Source organism: Seriola aureovittata, chromosome 21 (assembly GCF_021018895.1).
Source record: "Seriola aureovittata isolate HTS-2021-v1 ecotype China chromosome 21, ASM2101889v1, whole genome shotgun sequence".
In the NCBI taxonomy this organism is placed as follows: domain Eukaryota; kingdom Metazoa; phylum Chordata; class Actinopteri; order Carangiformes; family Carangidae; genus Seriola; species Seriola aureovittata.
This window is the reverse complement of record NC_079384.1, coordinates 5,990,173-6,008,375: the sequence shown is the minus strand read 5'-3', so window position 1 is coordinate 6,008,375 and position 18,203 is coordinate 5,990,173. Positions and strand designations below refer to the sequence as shown.

The 18,203-nt window shown below is 41.0% G+C and overlaps 2 protein-coding genes across 3 annotated transcripts; both read right to left on the bottom strand.

Moving 5' to 3' along the window:
• Positions 1-9: 9 nt before the first annotated feature.
• dlgap5 (discs, large (Drosophila) homolog-associated protein 5) lies at positions 10-6,279 on the bottom strand. 2 transcript variants are annotated; one of them, XM_056365179.1, is made up of 19 exons: positions 6,147-6,279; positions 5,099-5,341; positions 4,677-4,864; positions 4,446-4,511; positions 4,297-4,336; positions 4,106-4,192; positions 3,889-3,975; positions 3,660-3,734; positions 3,529-3,566; positions 3,168-3,418; positions 2,864-3,037; positions 2,656-2,744; positions 2,326-2,486; positions 2,132-2,233; positions 1,747-2,002; positions 985-1,613; positions 688-853; positions 289-332; positions 10-145 (listed from the first exon to the last, which is right to left on the bottom strand). In XM_056365179.1, the coding sequence occupies exons 2-19, from the start codon at positions 5,334-5,336 to the stop codon at positions 32-34; spliced, it is 2,805 nt and encodes a 934-aa protein (XP_056221154.1). In that variant the 5' UTR covers positions 5,337-5,341; positions 6,147-6,279; the 3' UTR covers positions 10-31. The 2 variants fall into 2 exon arrangements, with proteins under 2 accessions (XP_056221154.1, XP_056221156.1); XM_056365181.1 differs by having other exon boundaries at positions 3,168-3,403.
• A 1,796-nt stretch (positions 6,280-8,075) lies between these two features.
• ccz1 (CCZ1 homolog, vacuolar protein trafficking and biogenesis associated) lies at positions 8,076-18,152 on the bottom strand. Its single transcript, XM_056366674.1, has 17 exons — positions 17,994-18,152; positions 17,116-17,191; positions 16,930-17,026; positions 16,680-16,777; positions 16,472-16,565; positions 16,266-16,346; positions 16,122-16,169; positions 15,844-15,927; positions 15,016-15,191; positions 14,359-14,440; positions 13,852-13,913; positions 11,887-11,998; positions 11,511-11,544; positions 11,219-11,336; positions 9,649-9,807; positions 8,813-8,940; positions 8,076-8,691 (listed from the first exon to the last, which is right to left on the bottom strand). Exons 2-17 carry the CDS (start codon positions 17,127-17,129, stop codon positions 8,636-8,638), a joined length of 1,443 nt encoding a protein of 480 aa, XP_056222649.1. The 5' UTR covers positions 17,130-17,191; positions 17,994-18,152; the 3' UTR covers positions 8,076-8,635.
• Positions 18,153-18,203: the final 51 nt, after the last annotated feature.

Below are 18,203 nucleotides of genomic sequence, written 5' to 3'. Positions count from 1 at the left end.
ATGTTAAAATTTAAAATAGAAAAACAGTTTGCTACACATTAGAGGGAGGGGTGAAGACCATGAGGTCACTTGGACAAACAGACTGGCGTATCCGTTCCTTTGGGTCCGGGGTGAAAAGAAGCAGGGCAGACTCCGCCGTCTGAACCTAAAAAATGCACCAAGAAAATTCAGAAATAATATTTAGCAATGTTAAGGCTGCAATAAAGAAACAAAAGTATTAGTATAGGAAACTGTTCAATGTCAATATTTGGAAGATAAGAAATTTTAAAAAATGGAAGAAACTTTAACCTGTGGTGACACTGTGGTTAACACTGAAGGCACCTCTGGCATTGCTGTGGCAACAGTGAGAGAGTGAGCATAACCGTGAGTAACAATAGTAAAAATGTGCAATTTGTAACAGTTTAAAATCAAACAACGCCAGAAGAAAAACCACACAATCACAACATTTGTACTTAAAGTTGCAGTATGCAGATCTGATGTCTCAGGCTTGACAGTTAAAACTATTTTTTTTAGATCTGAATTTCTTTTAAAAACTACTATTTCTCAAATTCCTATTATATAAATTAATTTCTTCAAATGTCAATATGCCTACTGCAGCTTTAAAACCCATTAGTGTTGTTAAGGTAAAACAAACCCAAGTGTACCCAGCGTGAGTGCATGCACAGTGCCTATGGGTATCAGTCGTACCTGGTTCTTGTTGAGTTAGCAGATCTTCAGATTGACTTCTGGGACTCTCCATCTCAACATCCACTGCCATAGGCGACAGTGTTTCTATGGCAACTGCCCCCCTTGGCGACAGGCTGCATCTCTGTGATGGCTGAAGGTAACGCTCAAAGTCCAACCCAGGAATTTCCTAAAGTTACAAGAGAATTTGTTTATTGTATAGACAGATAAGACTGGATCACTCAAAGCTGTGATCCAAACAACAGCTGAGTGTGAGATTTTTCAAAACAGAATTCTAGTGAAGTCAGAGAAATTGTTTACCTCAACAACTGAGCTGTCTGGTGTACAACACACAGACTCTTGGGCCTGTACGTGGCCCTGCACAGCAGCAGGGGGGAAGATGGGAGGCTGGCTAGGACTCGCACAGGGCGATAGCGAGAAACTCAGAGACGATGAGGGCTCACGGGCCTGGGAGACAAGAGGTGTTTTGCGTGGAGAGAGGGAGCATCTTGGAGAGACAGGGAAGTCAACATCAGCAGCTTCAGCTGGTTCGTCTTTCGCCTCAACTACAGAAATGGATGGCAGTGAAAGTACTGGTACAGAGACCGGTTCTTCCTGTTGTGCAGTGCTTCCTTCAGGCTGGGTGTCGTCTGAATGCATTTCTTTGACAGGTGAGAAACAAAGAGAGACATTCACAGTGTCCTTTCTCTCCTGGGGCGGCTGAGGAGTGCCTCCCTGAGACTTTGGTGCTTGTGCTGGGGTTTGGTCGTGGGTGAGACGCAGGTGGGCAGGAGTGAGAATGGGCTGAGCAGGAGAGGCGACGGTCTGAACGGGAGTCTGTGCCAATGCAAAGGATCGTCGAGTGAGTCTTCTGGGTGTGAGATAGTTGGAGCAGGGAGAGGCCTGAGGCAGCACAGCGGCACTCAGGCGGCTGGATCTTCTCACTGAACCTACAGAGACAACAATATGTATGAATTGGTTATTAACCCCAATCTTAAAGCTCAAGCAGCTGGGAACAGCACACAAGCAAGCTCTGATACATGACATGAAACGGCCTTTGGCGTGTAGTTACTTTTCTTTTACCTGGTGGTTTGGCTGGGCTCTCCACCTGGAAGAAGCCTCCATCAAAGACCACAGTGTCTGGCATTTGGGCCTCTTCTTGGGGTGGTGGTCCCTGAGAGTTCAGGCTGGGGTCATCCTCACTTTTACCAGCATCCTCTGTGGCTTTCTCTGCCTCAGCTGCCTGCTGTCTGGCTTTCATGGCTGCTTTCACGGCAGCCAGGCGAGACTTGGCTGCTGCTTTGTTTCCTGTTGGCTTGGCAGGTGCAGCTGATGGTTTCTGTCAAAAGGACACGTGTTTGTTTTCAGACCATTGCACTTCTTGCTTCTTAACTTCTATGTAAGCTCTCATGATGATGATGATGATGATGGAGCGTTCATGAATCTAAATTAATTTCAGAGTATTCACCTTCACTACTTTCCTCTGTCGTGGTGGGGGCTTGTGCTCTTCCACCCAGCCTCGGCCCTCTGCTTCCTTGAGAGCGTCAAACTTCTTGTTGACATCCTCTACCTGACAAGTGAAAAAAATATGTAAAATTGTGCTTCTCTTTATACATTTGGTGTCTGAAACAACATGTTGTCCCTCTCCTGTGAGGCACTCACCTGGTAATAAACCATGTCCCAGAATCCCTGCAGGTCAGTGCAGGTGGTGATCTTCTCACCTCGGCCCAGCTCACAGTCGTCCACTAGACCACTGAACTGTTTAAAACGCTCCTTCATCAACAGCCTCGCTTGGCCGACAGCTGTACGCATACGGTCTCTCACTAAACAGACAGGAGCAATAAAGACACTTAATTACAATTGTTCAGTTAGGGAATACTGGCATTGTTCCCCTGTTAGGAACACCACCACCTCTGTAGTTAAATCAAATTAAATTAAATAGTCACATATTTAAGATGTCACTCTGCACTCTGTTAGAGAAGACACACTCACTCTCTTCTGGAATGGACTCATCCTCCACTTTGGACTCCCAGTGGACAGACAGAGTCGTAAGTCTGTCTGTCTCATTGGCAATTTCCGATCTGAATAAAAAAAAAAAAAAAAAAAAGAAAGAATGCATTTAAAACATTGAATTAACTGAACAATTAATTATAAAACTAAAATATATGACTAGACAATATTTACAAAAAAAAAATGTCACCTGAAGTATGGTACGTCATGCTTTGATTCCAGGGGGCTGGCTGAAGTTGGAGGAGCCACTGAGGGAGATGTGCGAGGCGGGGAGCGGCGAGGGGATATAGAGGGAGAGGGTTCCCTTGGTTCAGACTGAGGCTCAACATTGAATACAGGAGCTGGTGGAAGAATGAAGCTGGGGCTGGGTAGGAAGAGTCACAACATGACATTTAGATGCAACAATATCACAACATGAAAGCTTTCTTGTATTTTAAATAGATTTTTTTTTTTTAAAAAACTAAAAAATATAAAAAGAGAGAAAACAGACTCACCTGGGTGTAAGGAAGGCCTCTGCTGAGCGAGGAGTGAGAGGCTCAAACTTGAAGGACGACAATCCAACAGGAGCCTGGAAGACAAACCCCTTTGGGGCAAATGAAGAGACTGGAGCCTCAACAGGCTCCACAGCAGGGACAGAGTCGGCTGGAGCCTGGTCCACCACCATGTCCTCCTCCTCCTCTTCCTCAGAGCAGGGCGTTGGGCTGGGAGGATGAAGTGTTTCCTCTGGCTCCTTCAGCTCAGGCTCCTACACAAGACAGTAACAGCAAACTATGTGATCAACAAGTTACTACTAAAAATAAAAATAAAATGTCATCGCAGGTTGAACACCTTGCGTAATCTCACAGAAATGCTCACCTTGGGGACAGGAGTCTGGGTGGTGTCATTGACATTCGCTGTATTAAAAAAAAAGATGCATTAAGAAACCGGGAAGAAATTAAAAACAATTGCTCGTGTTCACATGTGAAACTATCAACTTTAAATGGTACCTTTGCAGTTTCTGTCTCTGCCAGAAGGAGGGGCCACAGGGTTGACAATGGCTCTACTCCTAGTGGTTCTTACATCTGTGGGTGGGAAGGGATATTCTATAGTAAGAGTGGTTTTCTAGAACAGTACCGTCTTTCTCAGTTTGCTTTGACCATCTTACCGCCAGCGGTGTTACAGTTTCAATGACAAAGAATAAAAAAAAAACCTGCTTGAACTCTTTGTGTACGATACCTGCAGCCTTGTCTTTCATCACAGGAACCGATGTAACAGGAGGCCTGTTGGCTGATCTGGTCGACAAAGCTCGTACAGCAGGCGCCACTACAGTAGGATGGCATGACACAGAGACACAGAGTGAGATGTAAATAAGGAAACACAATAGGGTAAAACCAACATGATAGCTGGTCTCAAGGTCCACTTAAGTGCAAGATTTTTTCTTCTTACTGGTTACCTGCAGAAACTTTGGTCTTGGTTGTAATTGGTGAAGGCTTGACAGGAGCCACCCGGGTCCTGGTTGATCTTTCCACAGTAGGTTGAGCTATAGGAAGAGCAACACGTCAGATGTAAAGTCAAATGAAATCACCAGGTTGCAGTAGATAGTATGAATCATTTAAAATAAAAAGCAACATTCAATTAGTTTACCTTTCTTTGCCACAGTATTTGGGTCTTGTTTCTTCAAAGGCTGTAGAGATTTTGGTAAAAGAAAAATGATGCAACAAAGTGCATAACAGCTTTTAATTTTATGGAAGTTGATATCAGAAAGATGTTCCAGATCAGAGAGAAAATAGTACCTGCGGCACTTGCTGTTGTTTCATTGAACGGGTGACTCTGGTACTCTGGGATGGGATCACTTTTGTCTGAAAGACAAGCATAAATTGCACGTTGATCATTAAAGTGAACCCAGCCACAAATAAGTTTCCCTTTGTTATTACTTAGGTCTTCATATCCAGTAAGAACAAATAAAAGCAGTGGGGTAGGGGTATAAATTACAGTAACAGGTCTATTGTTGAGTCCTTGCTCACCTCTTTAGCTCTTTTTGGAGCAGCTGGGGCCACAGGGAGAGAAACAATGCTAATGGTGTCACTGGGATGATAGAGGCCAGTCTTAAATATCCCTTTACGCTCCTTTTCTCTCTTTTCCTTCTCCTTCTCAAGAGCCTTCCGCTCTTTCCAGCGCTCAAGCTGTTTCAACCTCTCCTCTACTGCTATACCTGTGGACAAACAAGTGTGGGATGAGGCACAAGTTAGTCAGAATGATGGCCACAAAAAGGCAGAGCAGCCTAATGATCACAGCAGGTTTTCTATACAAATGGCTGCTAGTCATTGTAACCCATTAAAGCACTAAAAAGACATGTTAATCATTCAAATGGAGGGTTATTGGTCATTGTACATGCACACAGGTTATTTGGTTTGAGTTGAAGCTGTGATGGATAATGAAGCATTACTTTTAGCAGGTTTTGCAATGTTCTGCGTCCTCTCTTTAATGATTGACATATTGCCAATGGCGATGGAGGCATCCAGGGAAGAGACATCCAGCTCAGGGAGCTTGTCCAGCTGCCTACGTGTGTTCACGGCCCGATCCCGATTCTCCTTCTGGGACTGAGACCTTCTGCGGGACAGTTTTACCCTCAGCATAGACACACTGGTGTCCCGCTGGCGCAGGTGAGCAAATCGAGAGTCCATGTTATCTGGAATAATTATGAAGAGGTAGAGGATGTATTAGAGGAACACTGGATATGACAGTTATTACAGATAGTAAGATGCATCACATACATGTAACTGTAACTGTCTCATTTTACTTTAAGTCAACAAATATTATAACGGCTACTGCAAATGCCCATCAACAGTTAATAACAACAGAGATTTATTCAAATATCGCTACTTTAACGTTACATGATTACTTTACTTTATCCAGAATAAAGCTTTTGTATGACTTCTTGTGTCTCTAAATATGAATAAACTTGTTTTGCCTAACCTCAGTTACAGTAGCGTTAGCTAACAGGCTAACGTTACTGAATTAAACTACAGTAAACACCAAAAAGCCACGAGGTCAACCAAACCATAATAAGGGGAAGAAACACAAGAGCCAGAATATAAAAAAATGGGCCAGAATGAGTCAACACGTACAACTTTTGTATTTAGTGAGAAATTATTCCCCTGGATAATACATGCAATATTTTACTAGCTTAAAGCAGTGATACAAAACATTACGTTAACTTCTGTTTATCACGGCCCATATGATTAAAATTTCACTTCGACCACTGACCATAAAGATTAACTAACATTTATCTATCGGTAAATGATAAAGCCTGTGAAAACTTACGCTGCGTTTGATCAAAATTGTGATTTTAATGCGTTAGCCACCACAATTAGCTGCCCCGCAACGACTGATCGTGAAATAAGAGGAAGCGACCAACTAACTTAACTGTTGAATTAATAACGAAAGGCCTAAAACAGCTAATTAGACAACATTTAATTACACATCCGTCTTACCCCGTCCTTTCCAAAAAGCCTTAAAACAAACTCCTTCTTGGGACCGTCTTGTAAAAAACTAAATAAACAAAAACTAAGAGGGCAACGGACGAACTCTGCTCAGCCGAAAAACATAACAATCATGGCGGGTGAGTTTTTGAAATTCACCTAAGGTGACGCTGATTGGCTGCAAGTCACGCGGCAACAGTGAGCGCTGATTGGTTCTTCGTATTCTTCTTCAGATGGTTTTTCTGTGGTAGTTACACTAAGATTTGTCGTCCCCCTCTGGTCTGGAGTATGAAGTGTAAATTCAACAATTTATTACTCATCACTTTTATATGTTTTTTGTTTTGTCATTCCTTGCATAATATTAATTAAATAATTAAATTATATTATCAAATCAAATCAAGTTTATTTAAAAGCACATTTTAAACAACCACAGTGCTGTACAATAAAATACAAAGAAATAACATGACATGATAAAAGCCAAAAGGAAACAGGAAACAAAGCAAGGAAACAAATTAACTACCCCAGGCAGAGACAGACAAAAATAAAAACAAAAAAACACAGAGGCTGAAAGAGAAAAATAGAGCCATAAATAGGGCCATTCAAAGCCAGAGAAAACTGGGCGCCTACGGCAAATGCCCGATCAACCTTTCCCCTTATCCTCGACAAAAGGACAGCCAGGAGCAGCTGGCCTGCGGATCGGAGAGATCTGGGGATAGAAAGGGAGCACAGGAGCTCAGGGGATGTACTGGCCTGCCAGACCAGCCTGCCAGGCCGTGTAAAGCCTTAAAAACAAATGAAAGAACCTTGAACTCAATTTGATACTTGACTGGTAGCCAGTGCAGGGATGCAAGTACAGGTGGAATGCTGTCTCTCTTCCGGGTACCAGTGAACAGTCTGGCAGCAGCATTCTGCACCAGCTGTAGACAAGACCAGGAGGATTTGCTAATTCCCAAATAGAGAGCACTGCTATAATCCAGGAGGAAGTAAAGGCGTTTATGTTAACCTTCAGATCATTAAAGGTGATCAAATGGTTTATGTCTGGCTGTTCCTTTCTGGAAATAGCAACCTTTCACAACAGTGTTAATTTGTTTGTCACATTTTATGGCTCTACGAATCAAAGATGACACCAACATTTCTGGCCTGAGCATTGAGGTGAGGGGGCAGGGGTCATATGGGATGTGTTACGATGGAATCGGTCTTACTATAATTTAATTTGAGACAGTTATTTGCCATCTAATATTTCACATACTGGAGCCATTCAACGAGAGAGAGCATCAAATTATTAACATCATTATCACCAGGTTCTAATGGGAGGTATAGCTGAGTGTCGTCAGCTTGGCAATGATCGGAGGTATTATATTTTGGTTAGATGGAACCTAAAGTTATCAAGTAAAAGAAATTGGGCCCTAGAGTGGAGGCTTGAGGTTCTCCACAGGTGTTGGGTGCAGATGAGGACAGTTCCATATTTGACAGAAAAAGGTCCGTTAGGTAGGAGGCAGAGCCCAATGCTGGAAACCAACCTGGTCTCTAAGACGGTCCAGAACAGTAAGATCCACTGTGCCAATACGCACGTTTTTCTAACTCTTATAGCAAATGTGTATTTTTTTTCCTCAGTATATTCTTTTCTATAGTGCATTCTACTTCACAATATTTGAAAGCAGCAGTGTCAGTCTATCCTTTAATTTTGCCATTTATTTTTCCTATTAAAGAGACAGTATTGCTGCCGGATTAAATCTGATCTCATGTTTTTGATTCTTTTTTCCCTGCACTTGGCAGAAGGGAGACCTAGTTATTATGGATCAAGATGCAATTCTGATTCAAATAAACTGTCTTTGGCCTGAGGCATAAGAGGTTGATCTTACCATATGATAGATGTAAAAGTTCAGTGCCTTAATCAGCATTTATTTTCGTTTTCATGATGAGAAAAACTGTTCCAACTGATGTTATTAGGTAAACTGTCAACAACCTTTATTCATTGTTATGCATCTAAACTAAAAATACATTCAAATGAAAAAAAGACATTTCTTACATCGAGTAAAATTAATTCTTAATTTATTTAAAGTTAGCGTAGTTGTTTACAAACCACAACACTTTTGACATGATGACATCTTATTTTAAAACTATCACTGATCATCAAAGGAACCTGGAGTAAACTGTTCTGTGCATGTCAGTTTTTAACTTAATTTTGTCACGATGCCTTCATTAAAAAAAATGCATGAACAAATCGTAATTTGAAAGAAATCAAATAAACAAACAAAAATAAACAAAATCCTACAAGTATGTACAAAGAAAAGAAAAGAAAATGTACAGTAAAAATCTGGATTTTTACACATAATTACAAGAGGAAATTACAATTTTGTAGGTTAAAAAAAACTTAGTGAGATAGCTTTTTATTATATATTTTTTTATTTTACAATGCAATTATTGCATTACGCTGATGCTGTCATGATACCCTGCAACACTGACAGTCTTTAGTGTGGTGAAACAGTCTCTCGGCGCCATCAGTCCAAGAAGAATATGTTGTTGAACTGCGTTGCACAAAGCCTCTTAACCTCCTCTGTGGAAGAGAAAAGATAAAAGGGCATTAAGGGTGAAGTGGAGATTAAGCATCAAAGGCAGATTGTCTATTGTGGTGGTAATGACACAGATTCACTGTTTGCCAGGTGGTGGAGACATACCGTTTACTTCAATCAGATTGGCGTTCTTCTGATTCAGGATCACATACAGTTCTCTCTGGTCTGACTTCTTGCCGACTACCCAGTAGTCTGTCATTGCTTTTACGATGATTTCTTCATCTTCGTCGACCCTGAGAGACAGACAGAATTGTATTTAACTAACTACGATTAAGTATTTACCTCTGCAGTCTACAATATGTCTTTAAAAACACATAAAGAGACCCACATTAAATTACCTTAAATTCAATATTCAATTACATAAATAGCACGGTGAGCAAGTTTTGAATGTGCTGACAAGATGGATGACGAGCAGCATCTACACATCAGCTGCACCAAAACAGGAACTGATATTGATACTGGGAATGTCGATGGCAGCGTAAGTCCCACACACTGACAATGGGATGTTCGCATGACTAGAGTCTCATGACTACTTCACAAGACAGTAAGTTTACAAAGTTCCCAGGAGCATCACACTACGTATGAAAATGACACAGTTGTGCTGATATCCAGGGCAAAATATCTGAGTTTGCGGTTTTCACACATTTTCTTTCTTGGGTGTGTGAAATCTGAAAATACTCTACAGCTGCTGTTCAGAGCTGAAGATAGTTTTAACGGCCGTGTGCTGTCGTACTATCCACTAACATGGACATAAGAGGAAATTTCCTTAACTAAAACTAACCAATTATATCTAATCTTTGGTTTCTGCTGTGAAGGTCAGCATTGCCCCCAAAGCTGATTTGTGGCCAGCCACTAGAAAAACTCTTTCACAAATATCTGGAGGGATTTGGTAAAGAATTATTACAGCTGCAGTTTCACCAAGCCGATGTTCTCTGCTGTACCTGGCAAAGTCACAGTTGATGTCTCCCAGGATCTTCATGAGGTCAGGATGGACAGAGGTGAGGCAAACACTGGCAGTCTTCCTCATGTGGATGGTGCTCTTCTCCGCCAGGTTCATGTGGTTGAAGTAGATGAACTTGAACTGGGGCTCCTTCTCTGGCCTGAGCAGACACAATAAGGAAGAAGAGATAAAAAAACAAACAAACAAACAATGAAACAAAAAGAAAGCATAAATAAATACATCTTCACTCACTATTAGGATTACATAGTATTTTCATTATTTTACCCAGTGCTTGTGAAAACCACTGTCTTTGCAGAATAAAGGTGATGCATCTTTTTCATGGATCCCACTTCATTGTTAAGGTGACATTAATTGGTTCTGAGAGGAGCTGTTCTCATCTCTCATGTCACATAACGCAGGAGAAGTTACAAGCACAATTTTGACACGTCTGGATGAACGCCACTTCTTTCTACTGTGTTTTAACACAGACCAACTATGGTTTCAGGTTAGAAAGTTCAGACCATTCTGTAAACACACATTACTAATAAATGATACAGTAAGCCAAATCACTTTGGATGATCACATCCACCAAGAAGCAAGTTCTGCATTTCAATTACTCCACTGTCCACTCACCCTATGGTGAGCTGTGAGCACACTTATTAAAGTAACAGTGCTGTAATTGCATCTCTGGAAGTGTGGCTGTGTGTATTCAAATGGGCTGTACAACTGATTTTTATCTATGTTGTATGTAATTATTTACAGCTCCATCAGGCCGAATCAGGACACAGATATGGATGCCAGCTGAGGATTTTAGGACAGCATTATTTATTCAGTGGATTCTTCACTAGAGTGATTAAAAAGGAGCCCATCAAATCGTCCTGGCCAGGGAGTCCAGTCTTACATTACAGGCCAGGGCGTATCTGAAGCGAAGTGTTGGGGTTAAAGGAGAGCAGGCCAGGATGCCAGTCTTTAAAGCTACACTGCTTGAGTTACCCCTAAGTAGTGCCATGACGATACCCAATGGTATCAGAGGGTCGTCTTTCACTGCCAGCCAGGAGGAGTTAATACAAAAGGACTGAATGCAAGATGATGACAAACAACATGGCTCCTGTAATCACCAAGGACATAACAGCACTAAACTTTCTACTAAGACAAAAAGACAAGAACCTGCTGGTTGGTCCTACCTACACAGTTAAAAGTAAAGCTCTTGAATGACCTGCCTGAGGAACCCAATCATTACCTTCTTTTAAACGCATTAGATTCTTTCTGACACTTTTCTAACAATGAAGAAACAGTTTTGTTTTTTTGTTTTACAATTGACAATTAATTAACCAATTAGTAAGTTATTGAAATGACAATAATTTCTTGTTCCAGCTCTTTAAATGTTGGGATACTGCACGGTCATTATGATGCTCCTGTTATTTAGAGCAGGACTTTAAATCTTTCTCTGTGTTATAAAGTGATGCTGACCCAATCGTAGCATCGCCAGGAAGAAGTGACTAAGACGAGAACACGCCACCTTCACAGGGAAGTGAGTTATAGATTACGATAGAGGCGGATTCTCAACTGACCCTGATATCCTGCGGTTAATGGTGAACTGTTCGCATATATCAGACGCCAGCAAGGTAAGCTGAGGGCCCACCAAGCTGTCCAGCTGTTCACAGAACTCCCGCGTCAGTTCCACAGAGGCTGGAAAGAGATGGAGGAGAGAAGGATTGTAGGACAAGAGTTGAGAAAAACGTAATATTTTAGCTTCCTATGAGCAGGAAAATACTACAAAAAACAGAATGAAAAAAAAAAATCACCTGGAAAAAGGGAAAAGAAAGCTAATTTCATCATAAAAGTATGTGGGTGCACACTTACCGCTGATCATAAAACAAGCAGCAGCGCTCATCGCCTGCAGAAGAGCAGATCAGTGCAGGTTAAATGCAGAATCAAGGTCACACAGGTTAGAAATTACATTAACGTGATGATGAGCATCGTGGCACGTACTTCATCATTTTAAAACTCTGCTGTTTAATCTCAAAAATCCATATCATTTGATAGAGCAGTGGAATAGTTCATCCTAAATCTACTGTTCATAAACAAAGCCTCCAGTCACAGATTATGAGAATCATCCTAAAAATGAATAACAATCTCCCCCCTGTTTTAATACATTAAAATATTCCCGTATGCGTATGAATGAATCAAGAGATTGAGTCTGTGGATGAAATAGTAGAACATATTTACTCAATCATACCTTATAAACGATCAGGTGCAGCTCCTCATAGCCGTCCCCTGTGCTGACAAATATTTTTGGAAATCGGAATTTGGCCTCTGGATCTTTAAGATTGGTAGGTCCTGTCAAAAACCTGGAGAGAACAGAGAAGTGCTTAGCTGAATAATTATTCAGATAATGGATGTGTTATCTGACAGACCCCAACGGTTCACTAGGACCCCAAAAGGCTGATTAAAAATCAAGACTTTTTCCTCTTGGGAACATGAACGCACTCAGAACATTTCATGTGAATCTACAGTTTCATGATCTATCCTGTGGAAGAAGTTGTCATTTTGGCCCGAAGGCGGAAAGCGACGTTTAAAACAGGAAGGGCTCGTCCTCTGGGGAGAGGTTAAAGTTCTCAGTATTCTGTTTAATGTTAGTTGGTCGGTTCACCACTTTAATCTAAAATAAAATTTCTCAACAGTTATTGGATAGATAAACCATAAGATTTCGTACATACATTCATGGTCCTCAGAGGATGAATCCCACTGACTTCTGGCGCCACCATGAAGTTCATATTTGTGGTTCAGAGTAAAAGGTCTGGGCAACTACTGGATGCGTTTCCATGAAATTTGCTAATCACTTAAATCATGTTCCCCTCATGATGAATTCTAATAACTTGATATTCAGTCAATGTTAGTGACAGTTAAACCCTATTTGCCCCAATTCTCTATCTTGGCATTATTACCACTTAGGACATATCCCACCTAATTAACTGCAATTGGACAGATTGGCAGAGGCATACAACCGCAAGGAGGTAATTCTAGTTTAATCACGGAAAAGACTAATTCATTTCCTCAGTTCTAAAATTAATTCAGAGGTTGTTCAAGCTTCAGTCCTTCATGACTGATTCAAACGATAAGATCACAAACTGAACAAGGAATTCACTGTTGTGCTGTTAATGCACTGGAGGTCATGGATGCCATTTAATATTAAGCGTAACTACTTGCAATGGGTGCAAAGGCATGTCTGTGTGTTAAATATGCCTCCTCTATGTGCAGCTTTGCCTGCATGGATCTCCAAGTGCAGCTGTCATCTTTTTTATTTCACTTTATCCCAGTATAATGACTTTTCTGGCCTTCGTCAGGTAGTCTTTATATTCTAGTGTGTCATCCAGTTACAGCTGTAAAATCCTATCCCATCGTATGTCACCAGGAGTCAGACTTGGACTATTGCAGCAGCCCTACTTCACCTTTGGACACTGGTTACATCAAGCAGCATACAGACACCCAAGTTCTTCCAGACAGTAAATTCCTGAGCAAACTTTCTCTAGTTACATATGCACACCAGGACTGAAGAGAAAGTGGATCTTTCCCCCGAGGCTACAGTAATACTCGACCCTCTGCTCTGTTGCTTGACCATGAAGTATTATGCCGCGTTCCATTTACCTCGGATGTCAGAGCTGGGAATGTCGTCACGCCTGAGCTGACTGTGTTGAAGCACAACATACTGGAAGCATGTTGTTGTTACGGTTAGCAATACCAGTTGATTACAACACATTATGTGGTATTTTCTGCGTACAAACACCGTATCTGGACAGTACTGTTTGTACGACTGATGAAACACAGATAAGACAGAAGCTAATAAACAGTACAATACTACAGTTTTCACTTTTCGTGACGCACAGAGCAGCCACCTTGGATTTTGAGTTGGGTTTGGTGAGGCTCTTCAGACTTTAGCCTGGCCTTCCGGTTATTATTAAATTAAAATTATATTTCCGACTGTACTCTTGGAATTTCCTAGTTCCCAGTTCAAACTGAATGCACCATTATCCCAGGGGGTTCCCGCCTTATCTAATTTGGTTGACAACAAGCAAAGCTCATTACTCAAGTATAAAGCTTGCTCTATTGGTGCAACACAGCAACAACAACAAAATCCAAATTTTAGTCTCAATTCGATCCTACTCTGTGCAGAGGAAGTGGGTACATTCATATAGTGACTTACCTTCCATAGTGCAACAAATTCCCTGCAACCTCTGGCCTCAGAGGAGAGTCCCTGCCAGCCAACTAACAGGAGAAAAGATAATAAGAGAAGGGAAAATGTGAAAATACTATTTATGACTCATATTCAGGTCAACTGTCTTGAACACTCTGTCTGTATCATTAATGTAATAAACCCTTTACAGTAGATTGCATTACATTCTCTTACTGTATTTAATCAATGTGATGTTCAAGTTCAAGTTCATGATCAAGGGTTGAAACCAACATCAAATATTTTCATCTATGTTTGGTCAATTATCATCAACGATTAAACTATATTTAAGTGCTGTAAATATAAAATTCTATGAGATGACGAGAGGGGAGAGCTGAGCATTAGCAGCATTGGCAGCACAAACCATTCTACATAAAAACTCCTTGCTCCTTTGTTGCTTTCATAATGTCCTCAATTTGTGTCCCACACTTCCCTGATCTATTCATTTTATCTGTCCGTTGTGCACTCCCTTCTCCTCACCTCAGGTTCAGAGTGTCTGGGGAACAGCGAGGTGGTCAGGTACTTGTACAGGATCCTCATGTCATCTTGTTCCAGTCCGCTCCTGCAGACAAAATCAACACCTTTACACCTCCTAACCTTCACACCGGACTGAGAAAAAAAAAAAGCAAAACTAAAAAGTGTGAACCGTATATTTTTCAACATACTGCAACTTGTGCTCTGCATCATCAGTTAAGATGTTAAATCAAAATGTCCCCTGGCTGTAATTACAGTTCAGCCATGGTTGAGCATGAAAGCACACATCGCAGCTGCTTAATTTGGACAATAATTAAACAGCTTCTCTGTTTGTCTACTGACAGTTCACATTGAAAGATCACACTGCTCTCGAGCCATTTCATTAGCAATCACATAATCCCCCTGTGCTTATACTCAGAACCGGATGGCTCACAGCGCAATTAAAGGCAAGTGACATGTCAGGGAGCACATAAACCGCAAAGAGGATTAGACATTGTGTTTAAAGCCACCTCTGTTTACCCAGCATGCCATGATGTGTTTGCAGATGTCGGTGCTTTGATTTTTGTATAAGTTTGTGGGAACCATGAAACCTTACAGATGGTGGATGTCAGGAACAGTCACGCACAGTTTAGAACAAATTTTCAGCAAGCACTCAGTCCCTACCAGATAAGCTGGTCGTTATACAGGAAGGCTGTGTATTTGATCAGGCTGAGGCTCTCCTCCACTCTGTTGACAAAGGACTGGATCTTCAGGTAAGTCATCTTGTCCAGTGGGAAGAAGCTGATGCCTCCAAATACATCCAGAAGGTCACAGGACTGCAAGTGGAGAGTCTGCAGATACTGGAAACCCCAGAATGAACACACACACAGACACACGACAAAATGACAAGACACAGGAGAAGGTAAGAAGAAAGGGGGTTAGTTTACACGTCTACAAGTGCCTCCTTACAGTGCAATAAAGAAAGCAGAATAAGAAACTCCGTGATTGGCCGTCTGCACAGACGCTTGCATCATCCTGGGGCAGAGAAGCACTGACATTCAACCTCTGATACGCACACCACAGCCTCTCTCTTTCTCTCTGTCTTTGAGTTACATGGTGGAGAGGGAAGCCTGTGTTAACTTAAGAAGGGTATTCCCTAATTAGAAATTAATTTTTTATACTTTGTGTTTTGCTTCATAGCTGCATTGTTCCAGCAAGTTGACAGTAGCATGAAGTGAGGACAGCTGATGTAGAGAGATTAGTATTGAGAAAACAGGCGTGACTGCAAACATTTTCAAGATTTTGTTAAGAGTAACATGAGCATTTACAAAGAAACAACAACAGTAAATCTATGTCAAGAGGACAAACCTTGTGGAAACACTTACTTCAGGCTTGACTGACTTTTATAAATAACTGTCCGTGCATTATTATATTAAAATAAATCATGTCGTCAAAGCAGGGTCAATATACATATCCACCTAGCAACAAAGTGAGAAGTGGACAGATGTTTACCCTGTAGAAGAATTTTTCGAGCTTCTGAGTGAGCAGCTCCACTCCACCTGCTTCCATTGCTCTGCCAAACGTGCCATTGAAGAGCTACAGCGTAAAAAAAATAATTATTATAACAAAACAATTCTTCTTGCATTATAAATACATTGGTAGTTTGAGGTACGGTGGTTAGTGGCTTTTAGAATAAGAAAAAAAAAACAATATACACTTTACATATGCAAAAGAGAAAAGCTGCATAAAAGCATAACAGCTAATATCATATAAAACATACTTGAACTGACCTTGTACATGCTGTAGCATTGTCTTACGACAGCACCATAAACAGTATCCTACAGAGACAAGAGGGAATGGTAAGTAAAATGTAAAACTGCCAATATTTTAAGAAAATGACATGAAGACATCCAGGAGTATCTCTCGGGACTCACAAGTATTTCCTCTTCCTGATATTCTATTGTGGGAGGTTTACCATCTTTGTTTGGTTTCTCGATCATTGGGTTTCGAACCACCTGAGGAATAGCAAATAAAAAGGGATTAGTGAGGTAAAACTAAATTACATTCCAAAGACAGTCAACAAAGTCTAGACAAACAGTAAATGCTGAACCACTAATGTACATGTAAGCCTTTAAGATACCATGACTATCCAGAAACTGTCCTCAGGCTCGAAGAAAAACTGCCGGTTCTTCTGTGTGTGCAGGGATTTAGCTGGCTTTGTCGGACAGAAGGTCCTGCAAGACAAAAAGACATGACTGTGAAAAGCAAGGAGACACACTCAAAGCGAGACAATCAGCTAAAAGTGCCACCGTGGTCTCTGTTTAAAGTACAGTATTAAGATCTCTTACCTGGTGAACTGTACAATGGCTTCACAGAGGCCCACATTTCGGATCTTCTCATTCTTCTCGACCTCACTGGGGTGGTAAAACAAAATCTTCTTCTCTTCCTAAAAAAAGACTCTTTGCATTAGCAATGCAATGACCAAATAAAAGGTTTTCTTAATGACTATTAAGTTAAAAAAAAAGGAAGTTGTGTTACTTGTGTCGTTCAGGTGTAAAACATGTGCATAACAACTCTTCCTCTCGGAGTCAAGCTCACCTCTCCTTCCCGTGGTCCAAATGTGGGGTTATAAATGAAAAAACTAAGCAGAGATGGTGTGTACTGTTTCTCTTGCATTCCTGAGGCCATTCTGGGACTGTAACAGACACAAAGAGAAAGTTGATGACAAGATAAAAGCTGAAACATCACCAGATTTCTTCCAGGTTACATCAATGTCATCTTTACCTGATCATCAGCATTAGTGTAACTTGTGTCTGGACCTCCTTTGCTCCAAAGACAGTTTGGTTAGCATGCCGTGTTCCTGCAGAATGAAGACAGGTACATCACATACTGAAGCATGTAAAATCTAGAGATAATAATAATAATCAACTAATTAATAACTGATGGGTGGACACACACTGAGTATAGTGATGTGCAGAAGGTTCAGAAAGTATTTATACTAAGGATGCACAGTTCTGCTGACAAGGTGGATCAGTATCTTGCACATGAATTTGAGTTTTAGCAGTAAAATATACTTTGATATCAAAAGCAAAAGTACTCATTCTGAAAGGTGGTTAATGTAGGATTTATTAATGTCGGTCCAACTACCTACCTTACTTAATTACCTTTTTATATTATTAAGGTTTTGAGTAAAACGCTAAAATCTTAACTTGAAATTAAGTTCAGAAGCGCTGGATAAATTCAGTGGAGGAAAAAGCTCAGTGTTGTTTTTTTTTACTTTATTATAGTAGTCGATTAATTGTTGATTTCCCCCCTTGTTTCATATTTTGTCACTGTGTCCACATATGGTAACTAAATTTAGCAGAGATTCCCGCTGTCGTTTAACCGGTAAAGTCTCCACGAGCTGAACTACAGCACCTCGATGTCTTCACACACCGGCTGTTTATGTGAATGATAATTTGAATTAAAAAGACCCGTGAGTTAACGAGCTCAAATACTTAACATTAACGGTTACCAGGTCAACAACCAGCCGATGTGAAGTCAAGTCAGTCAGAGCAGCTAGCGGGCTAGCTGGCTGTGCTAGCAGTAGAGTTGTGATTGCTGAGGTCCAGGCGGAGAGAAAACCCGAGGCGGTAACGGAAAAACACGACGGTAACACTCACCTTTCGGAGAATATACACACAACGCTTTCAGGTGCTCGTGGTTGTAGACAGCGTAAATAAAAATAAAAAATGAGGAAATGAGATCAATGAGAGGAGACGCCGCATTATACTTTACATTCTTAACTTCCTGCTTTTGACAGCGCGGTGTCACAAGCGCATCTGTTCGGGTAGAAGCAGCTTCAAAACCAAATAAAGGTTCCTAGTCTCCAC

Excerpts from the sequence above, each read along its gene's own strand:
- dlgap5 (XM_056365179.1), bottom strand. The coding sequence starts at position 5,336 with ATGGACTCTCGATTTGCTCACCTGCGCCAGCGGGACACCAGTGTGTCT. Across the intron at positions 4,512-4,676 it reads CTCCAAAAAGAGCTAAAGAG|ACAAAAGTGATCCCATCCCA; the intron begins GTGAGCAAGGAC and ends CTTGTCTTTCAG. Across the intron at positions 3,567-3,659 it reads CAGAGACAGAAACTGCAAAG|CGAATGTCAATGACACCACC; the intron begins GTACCATTTAAA and ends TTTTTAATACAG.
- ccz1 (XM_056366674.1), bottom strand. Across the intron at positions 15,192-15,843 it reads TCGAAAAATTCTTCTACAGG|TATCTGCAGACTCTCCACTT; the intron begins GTAAACATCTGT and ends TGGGGTTTCCAG. Across the intron at positions 8,692-8,812 it reads CAATCTGATTGAAGTAAACG|AGGAGGTTAAGAGGCTTTGT; the intron begins GTATGTCTCCAC and ends TCTCTTCCACAG.